This window comes from Hyla sarda, chromosome 4, assembly GCF_029499605.1.
Source record: "Hyla sarda isolate aHylSar1 chromosome 4, aHylSar1.hap1, whole genome shotgun sequence".
NCBI lineage: Eukaryota > Metazoa > Chordata > Amphibia > Anura > Hylidae > Hyla > Hyla sarda.
The window spans coordinates 60,622,677-60,640,380 of record NC_079192.1 but is presented as its reverse complement, the minus strand read 5'-3'; the positions used below and the strand labels follow the sequence as shown (position 1 = coordinate 60,640,380).

Genomic DNA, 17,704 nt, shown 5'->3' with positions numbered 1-17,704 from the left:
ATATATACATACGGTATATACAGCACAGGGGCAGTATATATATATATACATACGGTATATACAGCACAGGGGCAGTATATATATATACATACGGTATATACAGCACAGGGGCAGTATATATATATACATACGGTATATACAGCACAGGGGCAGTATATATATATACATACGGTATATACAGCACAGGGGCAGTATATATATATACATACGGTATATACAGCACAGGGGCAGTATATATATATACATACGGTATATACAGCACAGGGGCAGTATATATATATACATACGGTATATACAGCACAGGGGCAGTATATATATATACATACGGTATATACAGCACAGGGGCAGTATATATATATATATACATACGGTATATACAGCACAGGGGCAGTATATATATATATACATACGGTATATACAGCACAGGGGCAGTATATATATATACATACGGTATATACAGCACAGGGGCAGTATATATATATATATACATACGGTATATACAGCACAGGGGCAGTATATATATATATACATACGGTATATACAGCACAGGGGCAGTATATATATATATACATACGGTATATACAGCACAGGGGCAGTATATATATATATACATACGGTATATACAGCACAGGGGCAGTATATATATATATACATACGGTATATACAGCACAGGGGCAGTATATATATATATACATACGATATATACAGCACAGGGGCAGTATATATATATATACATACGGTATATACAGCACAGGGGCAGTATATATATATACATACGGTATATACAGCACAGGGGCAGTATATATATATACATACGGTATATACAGCACAGGGGCAGTATATATATATATACATACGGTATATACAGCACAGGGGCAGTATATATATATATACATACGGTATATACAGCACAGGGGCAGTATATATATATATATATACATACGGTATATACAGCACAGGGGCAGTATATATATATATATATACATACGGTATATACAGCACAGGGGCAGTATATATATATATACATACGGTATATACAGCACAGGGGCAGTATATATATATATACATACGGTATATACAGCACAGGGGCAGTATATATATATATATACATACGGTATATACAGCACAGGGGCAGTATATATATATATATACATACGGTATATACAGCACAGGGGCAGTATATATATATACATACGGTATATACAGCACAGGGGCAGTATATATATATACATACGGTATATACAGCACAGGGGCAGTATATATATATACATACGGTATATACAGCACAGGGGCAGTATATATATATACATACGGTATATACAGCACAGGGGCAGTATATATATATACATACGGTATATACAGCACAGGGGCAGTATATATATACATACGGTATATACAGCACAGGGGCAGTATATATATACATACGGTATATACAGCACAGGGGCAGTATATATACATACGGTCTATACGGCACAGGGGCAGTATATATATACATACGGTATATACGGCACAGGAGCAGTATATATATACATACGGTATATACGGCACAGGGGCAGTATATATATACATACGGTATATACGGCACAGGGGCAGTATATATATACATACGGTATATACGGCACAGGGGCAGTATATATATACATACGGTATAGACGGCACAGGGGCAGTATATATATACATACGGTATAGACGGCACAGGGGCAGTATATATATACATACGGTATATACGGCACAGGGGCAGTATATATATACATACGGTATATACGGCACAGGGGCAGTATATATATACATACGGTATATACGGCACAGGGGCAGTATATATATACATACGGTATATACGGCACAGGGGCAGTATATATATACATACGGTATATACAGCTCAGAGGAGAACCACAAGGAAGGGACCCTGTTACCAGCATAGAGGTGTTCAGGCAGGCCGGTAGAATGCCATCATGTGACTGTCCCCTCCCCCAGCATTATTCCGAAGCGACCCCCCCTAAATTACCTTGGACTTACCAAAAGGTTAAGAAACATTGATCTACATGATGATCTGATTTATTACAGATATACATTACAGATATACTGTCCCTGTGCTGCATTTACTGCATATACTGGCCCTGTCCTGCATAAACTATATACTACCCCTGAGCTGTATATACTGGCCCTATGGTGCATATACTATATATACTACCTGTGAGCTGTATATACTGCCCCTGTGAGGCTGGGTTCACACTACCTTTGTAGTGTACGGGTGCCGGATCCGGTTGGGAGGATTGAAAACCGTCCGCTCCCGTATCCCAGCCGGATCTGGCCCGAGCCACATTCATTTCAATGAGTTGACTGGAGCCAAACGCTGACTCCGGTCGGCTCATTTTTGCCCTGTAAACACTTCTCTAACCGGACCTAAAACCGTGTCATACCAAAAAAAATGCCAATACAGCCGCATGGAGTTTTCCCCAGGGAGTCAATGGGGAAACGCTAAACGCCAAAACCCACCTTGCATTTTTAGGTTTGCCGTCTTTTTCCCCCCTGACCCCGGCGATCTGCTGCGATCTGGCAGTTTTTCCAAATCGCAGCAATGCTGACATTCTGGAGAGAAGGAGATATGCATAGCTTTCCTACTTCCCTCCAAAGCCATGCAGCTTTTTCCAGCGCAGCATTGCTGGAAAATGTCCTTCCACAGATCGTGACTTCAGCTGTGCTCGTGGTTACAGAGCCGGGAGAACAGCTGATGCTGAGCAATAGATATATGTATATACGTCGTATATCTACTGCCCAGCAAGAACTTACAGTGAGCCTGCAATGTATATACAGTATACACATTGCTGGCTCACTTAATCCCTTGCTGAGCTGTGCACTATGCGGTAGCATAGCAAGGAAAGAGTTAACTTACACTGCTGGACAGTGTAGGTTAACCCTTTGGGCGGTATACACTATATACAGCTATCTATAGATAGTGTTTTTTAAAGTAAAATAATTTTTCCAATGTGTGTTTTTTTTTTTTTATAGAATTTTTAGGCTTAGTAGTGGAAGCCCGTTTTATTGACGGAATCCATTACTAAGCCGAGTCTTAGCATTAGCCCCAAAAACAGCTAGCGCTAACCCCCAAATATTGCCCAGGTACCCACTGCCACAGGGGTATCAAGAAGAGCAGGTACTAAAAGGCCCTTGGCATCAAAAATGGCGCTCCAGGGCCTAGGCGGTGACAGGCTTGCGTTATTTAGGCTGGGGGGGGGGGGGTGGTAACAATGGTCTTTTCTCACCCTGGTAATGTCAGGCTGTTGCTCCTTAGTTGGTATCTGGCTGAGAATAAAATATGGGGAACCCTATGCATTCTTTTTCATAAATAAATTTAAAAAAACTGCACAGTGTTCCCCATATTTTTATTCTTAGCCAGATACCAACCAAACAGCAACAGCCTGATGTTACCAGGGTGGGTGATGATTATTGTTACTGGCCCTCCCCAGCCTAAATAACGCCAGCCTGTTACCGCCTGGGCCCATGAGCGCCATTTTTTGATGCCAAGGGCCTGTTGGTACCGGCTCTTCCCGGTACCCCTGTGGCGGTGAGTACCGGGGTAATAATTGGGGGTTAGCGCTAGCTGTTTTGGGGACTAATGCCCCAGCTTAGTAATGAATTCCGTCAATAATATGGTTTCCACTACTAAGCCTGAAAATTAAATAAAAAAATAAATAAAATAACACATTGGAAAAATGTATTTTATTTTAAAAAACACTCCCCAACAGCCCTCCTTAACAATCTTATTAAAAGGAAAAATATCCAGTTCATCCGCAGTAGTCCAACGAATCCACCGTAATTCTCTCCATACACTGATCTGAAACGAAAAGAAAAAAGAAACATAAAAAATGGGTTAGGACATTTTTGTCGCTCTCCGCTGGGAAGAGCACCCATAGTGCAATGTCTTCCTAAACAGAGAGCCTGCAGTTGTTGCAAAACTACAACTCCCAGCATGCCCAGATAGCTTTTGACTGGGCATGCTGGGAGTTGTAGTTTAGCAACAGCTGGAGTCTGCCTGTCTGGGAAGACACTGGCAGAAGGATCTGTTCACATTATACAAAACGTATAATGTGAACAGATCCTCACGCTTACCATTCTGCCTCCTGTCTGTAGCTCCGCCCATAATGATGTCATTATTAGGGGCGGGGCTACACTGACTCGGCGGTGACAGGAGTGAGGGAGGTAAGTGGACCTCCTGTTGTGTATATTCTAGGGATCGACCGATTATCGGTATGGCCGATATTATCGGCCGATAATCACGATTTTGGGCATTATTGGTATCGGCAATTACCTTGCTGATAAGCTGATAATGCCCCCCGCACCGCGACCGCCCCCCCGACCCACCGCACCGCGTCGCACCCCATGGGAGTCAATGGGAACCGTACAGACCTGTATGTTATGCAAAGTTAAGGCTGCTGATTTATTCCATCCTTAGCCAGACTGATAAAGTGCCACGTTTCAGTGATCTCACACAACCATCCTAGGGCATAATGAAGTGGACAAACAAATGACATCACATGATCGTTACATAGTTAATTACATAATCAATTGTAAATCCACATATTATAATAAAGTGCACAAAGATTGTTTTGCATATTAATGTGCAAAATATTCATATAATCATGTGCAAAAGGTGTACAATAATTATACCAAAACCGGAAGCAATGAGGAATAACCACGCTCGGCACCATAGTGTGGGGACGGCGTATAGACCGGAAGAGGGAGCGCAGTTAGGGCCAATCACAAGGGAGAATTGTCATGTGACGTCAGCAAAGGGCATAGGCTGCACCTGGCCATCTGTGTTTGGCATTTATGATTCACTGTATTTGCACTTTAATGTATTTTACTGTAATTGATATTTAATTGTTATCCCTATTTATATGCTGCACAATTCACTTGTAACTTGCTTGAAAATAGTTGCACAAGAGATTTTTTCAACCCAATCATTTTGATTGGAGTGCTGCAATCCAATTTTCTACTTTTGTATCTATCTATCTATCTATCTATCTATCTATCTTTCTATCTATCTATCTATCTATCTCATATCTATCTACCTATCTATCTCATATCTATCGATCACAATCTATCTATCTATCTCATATCTATCTATTATCTATCTATCTATTTATCTATCTCATATCTATCTATCACTTTTCTATCTATCTATCTCATATCTATCTATCTATCTCATATCTATCGATCACTATCTATCTATCTATCTATCTCATATCTATCTATTATCTATCTATCTATTTATCTATCTCATATCTATCTATCGATCTTATATCTATCTATCTCATATCTATATCTATTATCTATCTCTCATATCTATCTATCTATCTCATATCTATCTATCTCATATCTATCTATTATCTATCTCATATCTATCTCATATCTATCTATCTCATATCTATCTATTATCTATCTCATATCTATCTATCTCATATCTATCTATCTCATATCTATCTATTATCTATCTATCTAGCAATTGAAATCTATGTATTTTATTCCATAGAACGAGTGTCTTTACAAGGCAACGTTTCCACTGACTCTCCCAGTGTCTCTCAAGCCTCTATCTATCTATCTATCTATCTATCTAATATCTATCTATGATGTATCTATCTCATATCTATCTATCTCATATCTATCTATGATGTATCTATCTCATATCTATCTATCTCATATCTATCTATCTATGTATCTATCTCATACAACTGATCTATGGGATGGATATAATACTTGAATCACTCATTTTATGTTGCTTCTTATGCACTCTGGAAAACTATTGCCTTTTGAAGCAGCTGCTTGGCGTTACATGCAGAAATTCTTCCCCTACCTTATAGTTTCTATAGAAAGCAGAGTCAGTCCTGGTGCAGAGAACCTATAGTATAGTAGCTATAGGATCCTATGGGGATAGCCGTGTAACCAGCTAGGTGTACACAGGGCTGGCATGCTCTGATGCCCTTCTCAGCTGATGCCGCCTTTGATGTTGATCCCGCAGGTCCGGGTTGTCCTTGCCAGTCATTTTTTTTTCTCTCTCTATAGTGTCTGACAAAAATGAACCTGCTTCTCTACTAAAGCTCCTCAGTGCCGGCATATACATAGCGTATGATGGGCAAGGTGGTGAGAGGATTATTGGGATTTCTGGGGTGAACTTGGCAGAGATGCCAGCGTGCGTGCAGAACTGCACAATGTAGGAGCTGTGAGCCGCTCTGCCCACACCCTGAGGTCTCCACAGGCCGCGCTCGCTCCCCCTCCCCTTTCTCTCACAGCAAAGGAATGGTTGTCTGGGAGTATTTCAGGACAGAGATTTACAGGGAAAAGCAGGACGGATTATGTGGAAATGGCTTCTGGGTAGAAGGAACGGCATCGGAGAGACCCCTGGTGCCAGGGCGGGCGTCTGCTACAGCAGAAAAAGGGCCTTTTTGGCATCAAATGTGTAAAATATTGAATCAATTGGATTATAGAAACATTATTTACTGCCTGTGGCCCTCCGGCTGTTGCAAAACTACAACTCCCAGCATGCCCGGACAGCCAACGGCTGTCCGGGCATGCTGGGAGTTGTAGTTTTGCAACAGCCGGAGGTTCGGAGTTTGGAGACCTCTGCATGAAGTAATCGATTAGTTAATGAATATATGGGGAGATTTATCAAAACCTTATGTAGAGGAAAAGTTGACCAGTTGCCCATAGCAACCAATCAGATCGCTTCTTTCATTTTTCAGAGGCCCTTTCAAAAATGGAAGAAGCGACCTGATTGGTTGCTATGGGCAACTGGTCAACTTTTCCTCTGAACAGGTTTTGATAAATCTCCCACATAGTGTATACAAAGAAGCTATCTGATAATAGAAGGTTCTGTAGGGCGGACATTATGCATATATAACATTGCGCCAAGCAGCTATGGCGTATAAAGTCACACAGGGCGGTAGAGCACGCGTATTTATCACACTTGGCTATACGTCACTTGGAAAAACATGGCAGCCATAAGAAGCCAAAAGGAGCTTTGCTTTGTGTTGCCCACCCTCCTGGCTCCTGTCAGGCGATGTTCACACACAGTTCTTTGAGGTGTATTCCGAGTGGATGAAGCAGCAGCGTTACCCCTCAAAACATACCGATTTTACATTCAGAATTCTGTTTTCCCTTCTGCGCTGAGCAGTTCACATGAGGTACAGATTGTGTAGGTAATACGCCCATTGAACGCATTTTTTGTTTTTATGTGTCTTGTGCCTATATCAAAATAGTTGAAAACTGCAATTTGCTGAAAATCATAAAAAAAAAGAATCAAAACACTTCATAAAACAATTTTAAAAAATTGAAAATTCTAGGCTCATTTTGCTTGTAAAAAATAATAAAACTTGCTGAAAAGCGTAAAAAAAAATTAATAAATAATTAAAAACACTACAAGAAGGCTCTGTGAAACCAAAACATGCATAAATCCACACAAAAAATTGAAGATTTGAGCCTGAAAATACTCAGACAAAGTTGGCAGAACATGCTGGTGCTAGGACCATTCGGAAATGCGCCGTCTCCATAGACGGTAATGCATTTCCGAGTAGTCTCCCATGAGCATGTTTATTCTCGCGGCGGACCTACGGAATTCCATAGTGTAAAAGGTGCAACAGAATCCCATTGAAAACAATGGGAGGCTACCAAGACTTAAATGCGAAAAAAGAGAAAAAAAAGGGGAGGACGGCGCCTCACGTAATTCTGTGGGGTCGGATGGCCCGAATAAATGATATGTGAATTTGCTCACCTTGTGCAAATCTTGGTTTTATGCGTGTCACCCTTAAAGGGGTACTCCGCCTCTAGACATCTTATCCCCTATCCAAAGGATAGGGGATAAGATGTCAAATCACCGGGGTCCCGCTGCTGCAGCACCCCGCTATCATTACTGCGCAGAGCGAGATCGCTCTGCACGTAATGACGCGCAATACAGGGGCCGGAGCATCGTTACGTCACGGCTCCGCTCCTTGTGACGTCACGGCCCGCCCCCGTCAATACAAGTCTATGGGAAGGGGGCGTGGCGGTCGTCACTCCCCCTGCCATAGACTTGCATTAAGGGGACAGGCCGTGATGTCATGAGGGGTGGAGCCATGACGTCACGCTGCTCCGGCCCCTGTATCGCTCGTCATTACGCACAGAGCGAACTCGCTCTGTGCACTAATGATGGCGGGGTGCCGCAGCGGTGATCCCCGGGGTCCCCAGCAGCGGGACCGTGGCGATCAAACATCTTATCCTCTATCCTTTGGATAGGGGATAAGATGCCAGGGGCGGAGTACCCCTTTAATAAGGGTAGTCTTTGCTGGAATCCTTGGCTGCAGCCTACAGGAACGGCCGGTCACCACTCGGGAGTCGGCAGGGAGAGAGTGCGATGCTGAGAAGAAAGAAGTTCTGCGGTGGCGCTGCCCTGGATGGCAAGCAAGGTCCAGATACGTAGTATTTCAACGAAAAAGCATTTATTGAGACATACATAAAGTAATAGACATGGGCAAGACGCGTTTTGAGGGGAGCCCCCTCTTTCTCAATTGCTTGTGGCTCCCCTCGAAACGCGTCTTGCACATGTCTATTACTTTATGTATGTCTCAATAAATGCTTTTTCGTTGAAAGACTTAAATGGGCACTGTCAGATACAAAAACTTTTGATATGTTGTAAAGCATGTATAACCAATAGGTTTTGCAATTGCTTTCATTAGAAAATTTTCAGTATTTCATATTGAAAAAGCCAATCAAACAACTGCCCCCCTGCCTGCTTGGACACATACTAGTCCTGCTGTGTCCATGCGTCATCACCTATGTCATGGACACACTTCCTTGATTGACAGCTGTGAGTGCAGGGTTCACAGCTGGAGGAAAAATCCTCCCACTGTCACCTTGTGTCCCACTACTGTCAGTGAGGACAATCTGGGAGTTGTAGTTTTGCTAATGCTAGGGGAGATGTGAGCAGACAGCATACTGAGGGAGGGGGCGGAGACCTGCACTGTGAGGCCACGCCCCCTCCCTTTGAGAGGAAATCAGACTAGTGAGCTAAATTAAAAGTGTAATAATAAAATAAATAAAGGTGCTAGACACATAAAAATTAGATGTACATGGTCAGGATTAGGTACTGAGTGATATATAAAAAAAATTGTTGGATCTGACGGGTACGTTTAAAAAAATATAAATAAATATATATATAAAAAGTGGTAATTTAGCCATAATCCGCCTCCCCATAATCCAGTGTTTCCCAACCAGGGTGCCTCCAGCTGTTGCAAAACTACAACTCCCAGCATGCCCGGACAGCCAAAGGCTGTCCGGGCATGCTGAGAGTTGTAGTTTTGCCACAGCTGGAGGCGCCCTGGTTGAGAGACACTGCCATAAACGTAAGAGATCAGAGGTAACAGAGAGATCCTGCTGTTACCCATAGCAACCAATCACAGCACTCAGTGGACCCGTTATAAGTCAGTGGAGTCCATTGGTTGCTGCCAGGACCCCACTGACTTGTAATGGGTCCACTGGTTTCCGTTCATAATGTTAACCCCTCTGCAGATGTGAACAGTCTCCTAGTGACATGGTGTTAGTAGAGGTAAGTGCCCTCATAGCCGGAGCGTGTGTTCAGGACGGCATGGCTGCTGCGGCGGTGTACAGTACATTCCGTCTCCTCGTCCTTGTAGCAGCACGGGAGTCACACATAAGTCATCGGGTTTACTGTACCCGCTTTACATAATGACAGCCATGTGTAATAGCAGGTACAGTTACACCATCTTGACCCATTTACTTCTTTATTATTTTAGTGTTCAGAAGCGGTAAAAGAATACAATTTTGCCATTTACTTTTGCCGTTTTATTTTTCTATAAGGGTAGGGTCACACGTGACGTATTTTGCTGCGCATTTGCTGCCATGTATTTTACTACGCATTGAAGTCAATGGGTAGCAAAATAAGCTGCGTATTTTGCTACCCATTGACTTCAGAAAAATATGGCACATGTGACCCTACCCATCAGGAATAATACAAATTTAAAAAAACAATAAAAACAAAAAACACAGTCTCTCTTCTCTGGCTGCTGAATAGTAGCCGTTGTAGCCTGTCTTGAAGGAGTACTCCGGTGAAAAACTTTTTTTTGTAAATCAACTGGTGCCAGAAAGTTAAACAGATTTGTAAATTACTTCTATTAAAAAATATTTATCCTTCCAGTACTTATCAGCTGCTGAAGACTACAGAGGAAATTCTCTTCTTTTTGGAACACAGAGCTCTCTGTTGACATCACGAGCACAGTGCTCTCTGCTGACATCTTTGTCCATTTTAAGAACTCTCTAGAGTAGGAGAAAATCCCCATAGAAAACATATGCTGCTCTGGACAGTTCCTAAAATGGACAGAGATGTCAGCAGAGAGCACTGTGGTCATGATGTCAGCAGAGAGCTCTGTGTTCCAAAGAGAAAATAATTTCCCCTGTAGTATTCAGCAGCTAATAAGTACTGGAAGGATTAAGATTTTTTTAAAAGAAGTAATTTACAAATCTGTTCAACTTTCTGGCACCAGTTGATTTAAAAAAAAAAAAAAAAAAAAAATGTTTTCCACCGGAGTACCCCTTTAAGGGTGTGTTCACACTGCGGAATCTCTGCTTGCTGAATTCCGCAAGCGGAGATTCCGCCTGGCAGCTGCCGCCGAATGGGGTTGGGGGCAGCGGGGTACTGAGCCCTCACCATTGACAGCTGTGCAGTGCTCACGGAATCCGCGCAAAGAATGAACAAATTCCGCAGTGTGAACGGGTCTGGCGGAGACCCATTCACACTAATGTTAAGTTCACACCGCGGGAATTCCGTAGTGTGAACGCACCATAAAGGGGAACTCAGGTACGTTACATCTTCTCCCCTATCCACAGTGTCTAATCGTGTCTGCTGGGACCCCCTGCAAGCTCCAGTCTGTCGCCCCGGTGTTCTGAAGCTTTGTTTTCAGAACACCGGCTCTTCTGACGCTCGGAGCGTCCATGGTTGACAGACCCCGCCATGCATGCAGAGAGCTGGGGAGTCCCAACGGTTGGACTTTCTGCGATCAGACACTTATTCCCTATTCTGTGGATGTATAGTGTAATGTACTGGAGTTCCCCTTTAAGTTTGAAGAATAGGGTGATCTGAGGTTGGTTAGGAATGTTCTGTACTGTTATGTTTTGTGCATAGTATTCCCATGAAGCAGCAGGGACACCATGGCTTCAGCACAGGGTTAAATCCAGGATATAACTTGTATAGTGTCATGTGCTGGGAGGCCCGGCGGCGGCTGCATGGTCATTACATGATGTAAGTAATTGTCACCTTCCTTCTGCTTGTCATTCCACTGTGCGGCAGTCATACACGTGGGGCAGTGCCGTGGGCATGTTCTAGACGTGTCACAGCTCTGAGCAGCGCAGTCACACACTTTGTTGCTGGGCTCTTGTACAAAAGGCAGCAGCTCGTATGTCACATAATCCGGGTGCAGCCGCTCGAGAGCTTTATCTGTAGCCCAGCCTGGTCCTCCTCTCCTCTACCTTCTGCTCTGTGTGATAAGACTGTGCCCACACCTTCACCATGACTGACCTCGAGAGCCCATATCTCCTCACAGGTTCCTGGGTGGAGCTACAAATGAACGGCAATGGGAACAGCATAGACAGCAACAGGAATGGAGGCCTGGAGCATGTGCCTTCATCCTCCTCTATCCACAATGGGGACATGGAGAAGATCCTCCTGGACGCCCAGCACGAGTCCGGACAGAGCAGCTCTCGAAGTAGCTCACAGTGTGATAGGTAAGTGCAGCACTCTACTGCTCCTTCGTGCCTAAATGTCTTACTCGTCTTATGTTCTGCCCCGTCCCTTATGTTAACATAGAGTTCAATAGCGGATAGTCTGATGGGTTTCTTAGATAGAGTTCTATGTTTTGGGTGGGTGAGTGTGTACTGTTAGTTCTCTCGTTCTATTGTTTTGGGTGGATGGATGAGTGTGTGCCATTGGCTGGCATAGGTCTCCTCTGTAGGTAGAGTTCTATGTTTTTTAAGGGTTAGTGTGCACTATTGGCTCACATAGGTCTCCTCTACTTCAATGTTTTGAGTGGGTAAGTGCATGCCATTGGCTGGCATAGGTCTCCTCTGTAGGTAGAGTTCTGTTTTGGGTTAGTGAATGTGTACTGTGGGCTCACATAGATCACCTCTAGTTCTATGGTTTGGGTAAGTGAGTGTGTGCCATTGGATTACATAGGTCTCCTCTTGTTTCTATATTTTGGTGGAGTGTGTACTGTTGGCTCACATTGATCTCTTTTTATTTCAATTTTTTGGGTGAGTGTGTGCTATTGGCGGGCATAGGTCTCGTCTGTAGGAGAGTTCTATGTTTTGGATATGTTAGTATGTACTGTTGGCTTACATAGGTCTCCGCTGTGGGTAGAGTGCTTTGTTTTTGGTAGGTGAGTGTGTACTGTTGGTTCACATAGGTCTTGTCTGTAGGTAGAGTGCTTTGTTTTTGGTAGGTGAGTGTGTACTGTTGGTTCACATAGGTCTTGTCTGTAGGTAGAGTGCTTTGTTTTTGGTAGGTGAGTGTGTACTGTTGGTTCACATAGGTCTTGTCTGTAGGTAGAGTTCTATGTTTTTGGTAGGTGAGTGTGTACTGTTGGTTCACATAGGTCTTGTCTGTAGGTAGAGTTCTATGTTTTTGGTAGGTGAGTGTGAACTGTTTGCAGACATAGGTCTCCTCTGTATGTTGTAGATACATAGGGATCTTTTGATATGTGTACTTACCTCTCCACCAGAGCTGTGGACACTTCACTTATGTCACCTCTTTGCTGTGATCTCTGACCCTTGTGTAGACCTGATAATACTGCAGAATGTTTTGTGCTTAGGTGAAGTGAATACCATCTGGTAACAATGGTGTCTGTCATGGAGTGGAATATATTAGCCAGCAAGTTCAGGGTCTCAGTCCTAAGTGACTGGACACTTTATAGTAATTTTGCGCATTTGGTGGTTTTACGGCCTTAATTCTGTTAAATATTTGGGAGGCTAACAAACTAATTTCTCTACTATTTCTTCATGACACACAGGACTATTTATGATACTGTTTTTAAAGATATTTGCCCATAGAGAAAAATTGGCTGAACATGTTGGTAGCACTAGCCAGTGGTCTTAATGTGTATGGGAGAGAAGGATAGGGCGTGTTGGATTTTAACTGTCTGACCCTTTTGTTTTCGGATAGATAACCCCATCCATAGCAGTGTTTCCCAACCAGGGTGACTCCAGCTGTTGTTTGCAAAGCTGCAACTCCCAGCTTGCCCGGGAGTTGTAGTTTTGAAACAGCTGGAGGAATCCTGGTTAGGGAAATGCTGCCCTATGTTGACATTAGTCACTGACAGAGCTGGTCTGGGTCTGTGAAAACCCAGCAGCTCTGCCACGTTGTAGGACACTTGGTAAATCTATAGGGACTCCTCTGTGTTCTTGCTTGCACCCATACCGCCTCTCATACCCTTATCTCTCTTCTCCAAAACACTTAAAGGGGTTATCCTTTTTTTAATATATCAACGGGCTCCAGAAAGTTAAACAGATTTGTAAATTACTTCTATTAAAAAATCTTAATCCTTTCAGTACTTACGAGCTGCTGAAGTTGAGTTGTTCTTTTCTGTCTAAGTGCTCTCTGATGACACGTGTCTCGGGAACTGTCCAGAGTAGAAGCAAATCCCCATAGCAAACCTCCTCTACTCTGTGCAGTTCCTTGAGACAAGCAGAGATGTCAGCAGAGAGCACTGTTGCCAGACAGAAAAGAACAACTCCACTTCAGCAGCTGATAATTATTGGAACGATTAAGATTTTTTAATAGAAGTAATTTACAAATTGGTTTAACTTTCTGGAGCCAGTTGATATAAAAAAAAAAAAAGTTTTTTCCTTTAGTACCCCTTAAATTCCTCCATTGTATGTGGTGACTTACTATATATATATTTTTGTCTCCCTCCCCTCGGTAGCCCCTCGCCTGAAGAAGAAGGGCAGATCACCTTCGATGTGGAGATGCACACAAGTAAAGACAGCTTCCAGGTAATGATCCTATACATAAACATCTCATATGTCTCAGAACATAAAGTCCGTCCCCTGACAGATGTCCGTGAGAAACAGCGTCTATTTCTAGGACTTAGCACTTGACGTGCCGGCTCATCGTCGTCAGCACAAAGCATATGGAAACAGAGTCCCGTGGTGCATCTGAGTTTCTTGCCTGCACTTGCCAGTCTTTGCTGCCATAGATATGGGATGTTCACAGTATATAGTAAACCCTTCTGAAATATTGATAGATGAATAGCATACTTTTTTCTTCTCCTTTTTCTGTGGACAGGGGGGTAAGTATTTTTTTTATACTGCCCTACTCCTTTAAAGGTGTACTCCACCTACAGAAAACGTATCCCCTACCCAAAGGCCAGGGGATAACATGTCTGTTTGCGGGGGTCCTGCCACTGGGACCCCCCACAATCTCCGGGCAGCACCTGGCATTCACAGCCGTCACGCCCTCGCCCATAGACATGAATGAATGGGGCGTGAAGTGACGTCACTTCTCCGGCCGCCCAAACCCAGCGTTCAAAACATACTGTTTAGAATTCCGGGTGCTGCACAGAGATCGCCGCTGGGACACCTGCGATCAGATATTTTATCCCCTAGCCTTTGGATAGGGGATAAGATGTCTGTGGGTTGAGTACCCCTTTAAAGAGTCAATGCAGCATCTTGCTGATAATTCTGTATCAGCTCTGAGCATTTTCTGCAGAGATTGATCAGTTACTGGCAAATTTGGACTTAAAGGGGTACTCCGATGGAAAACTCTGGTGCTAGAAAGTTAAACAGATTTGTAAATTACTTCTATTAAAAAATCTTAATCCTTCCAGTACTTATTAGCTGCTGAATACTACTTTGGAACACAGAGCTATCTACTGACATCATGACCACAGTGCTCTCTGCTGACATCTCTGTCCATTGTAGGAACTGTCCAGAGCAGCATGTGTTTGCCATGGGGGTTTTCTCCTACTCTGAACAGTTCTTAAAATGGACAGAGATGTCAGCAGAGAGCACTGTGGTCATGATGTCAGCAGAGAGCTCTGTGTTCCAAAAAGAAAATAATTTTCTCTGTAGTATTCAGCAGCTAATAACTACTGGAAGGATTAAGATTTTTTTTTATAGAAGTAATTTACAAATCTGTTTAACTTTCTGGCACCAGTTGGTTTAAAAAAAAAAAAAAAAAAAAAAAGGTTTTCCACCACAGTACCCCTTTAATGCTCTTTATTGCTTCTTAATTTTTCTTCAAAAATAGTGCCTCGGAATGTACACGTTTAATGCGCCATATCCTGGGAAGGTCATGTTGGGTGGGTTAGAAGAGTTGCTTGAATCACTGTTTAGGCATCTTTGCATTTGTCTTTCCACGAGTGAATATCCCTGTTGGCAGCAGCTTTCTCACCACCGGCAGTGCGGGTGTTTGGCCATTCCTTCTTGTCCGGTTTACAAGAGTGTTTCACCGCCATCTCGAGTTCTGCGTAACTTTGATGGGCTTTCTGCAAAACCGCTCCAGTTCTCGTTCACTCAGTGTCTGCTTTAGCCTTTATTCGCTCTTCAACGTGCCACCTGACATCCATTCTTTCCTCATAGATTGCAGCTCTTCTAGAGTATTTTTGCTGGTTGTGATAAAGGCCTTCTTGAGGTTATCCACTGTTCCTTAAGGGTACATTCAGACGGACGGATCTGCAGCGTATTTTACGCTGCGCATCCGTCGCCAATTGACCCTTACATTGTGCCTGCTCATAGCTGCAATCCGCCGCTACGAGCAGACACACTGCAATGTTCGAGTGGCCGTGCGCATGCGCAGTATACACGCACACATCGCGGCTGCTCTCGGCATAGCTCAGGGAGCAGGGGGAGCGGCCGCGATGTGTTCGAGTATACTGCTCATGAGTGCGGCGGCTGGCACATCGCAGTGTGTCTGCTCGTAGCGGCGGATTGCAGCTATGAGCAGGCACTGATGGAGGCACAATGTAGCTTTACATCGTCGGCGGATGTGCAGCATAAAATACACCGCGGATCCGTCCGTGTGAAGGTGCCCTAACAGTTTCTTCAACTAGAAGCTCTGATCTCCGGAACGGGACACCAGCTAGCAGTGAAGGAGCGCGTGTTGTCTACCTGTAGATAGCACGCGCTCCATTCATTACTTTGGGAGGTCCGGTGATGCCCGAGTGCTGTACGTCTCTTCAGTGCTCCCATAAACATGAATAGAAAACTGGGACCCCGCACTTTCAGTTACTTAGAAGATCTTGGCTGGAGTTCGCCTTTAAGGAGAAACATTTTTTTCCTCTGCAGAGGAAAGGTTGACCAGTTGTCCATAGCAACCAATCACATCCCTTTTTTCATTTTTAAAAATGCCTCTGGAAACTTAAGAAGCGATCTGATTGGTTGTTATGGACAACTGGTCAACTTTTCCTTCGCACAGGTTTTGATAAATCTCCGCCAGTTGACTCTACCAGCAGAATAGTGAGTGCAGCTCTGGAGCATAATACGGAATGTAATCCAGGATAAATTATGTAATGTCTGTCCCAGATTTACATGATGTCATGTAGGATTAGTTTTAGATAAGTGATGTAATGTCATACACAGTGACTCCACCAGCAGAATTGTGAGTGCAGCTCTGGAGTATAATACAGGATAAATAAGTTAAAGGTGTTATCCAAGGATAGAAAACAGCAAATTTCTTCTAAAAAAACAAAAAAAAAACTGCATCACTCCTGTCCTTAGATAGTGTGTGGTATTGCAGCTCAGTTCCTTTTAAAGGAGTGTTTTCCAAACAGTGTGCCTCCAGCCCTTGCAAAACTACAACTCCCAGAGCGAGTTTTGCAACAGCTGGAGACACACTGTTTGGAAAACTCTGCATCAATGTGAATGTAGGGAAGTTGTAATACCGCAAACAACCTAAGGACAAGTGTGGTGCTGTTTTTTAAAGAAATGTGCTCTGTTTTTCTATTTCTGGCTAAATCCTTTAATATATTTATAAACATTTCCATGACCTGCGGCCTGTATTTTGCGAAGACCCCAGAACTTTTCTAATACTTTATTGCTTTATTGCCTTTTAAGCATTTCTAAGCCTAGAGCCCTGCACTGAAATGCATTACGCCAGTGTGCCCTACAGCTGTGATGCTGCTCCTAGAAGAAGCACAGCCTGAGGACAGGTCGAGTACCCCCTAGAGAGAGGGCATGTATCCCCCAAAGATATAGCTTGTCATTGCTAACCCATTAAAGGGGTACTCCGGTGGAAATTATTTTATTTTTTTCAATTTTATTTTTTTAAATCAACTGGTGCCAGAAAGTTAAACAGATTTGTAAATGACTTCTATTAAAAAATCTTTACCCTTCCAGTACTTTTTAGCAGAGGAAATTCTTTTCTTTTTGAATTTCTTTTTTGTCTTGTCCACAGTGCTCTCTGCTGACACCTCTGTCCGTGTCAGGAACTGTCCAGAGCAGCATAGGTTTGCAATGGGGATTTTCTGGACAGTTCCTGATATGGGCATCAGGTGTCAGCAGAGAGCACTGTGGACAAGACAAAAAAAAAAAAAGAAATTCAAAAAGAATTTCCTCTGGAGCTTATAACTGTTTACAAATCTGTTAACATTTCTGGCACCACAGTTGATAAAAAAATAAATAAATAAATAAATGAATAAAAAATGTTTTCCACCGGAGTACCCCTTTA

The 17,704-nt window shown here is 43.2% G+C and overlaps 1 protein-coding gene across 1 annotated transcript in view; it reads left to right on the top strand.

Moving 5' to 3' along the window:
* Positions 1–17,704, top strand: part of BNIP3L (BCL2 interacting protein 3 like) — a 39,469-nt gene that overhangs the window by 4,993 nt on the left and 16,772 nt on the right. Inside the window, exons 2-3 of the mRNA XM_056571134.1 lie at positions 11,589–11,769; positions 13,962–14,031. Of these exons, the coding sequence (XP_056427109.1) occupies positions 11,589–11,769; positions 13,962–14,031 (251 nt within the window). The remainder of the gene's footprint in view (positions 1–11,588; positions 11,770–13,961; positions 14,032–17,704) is intronic.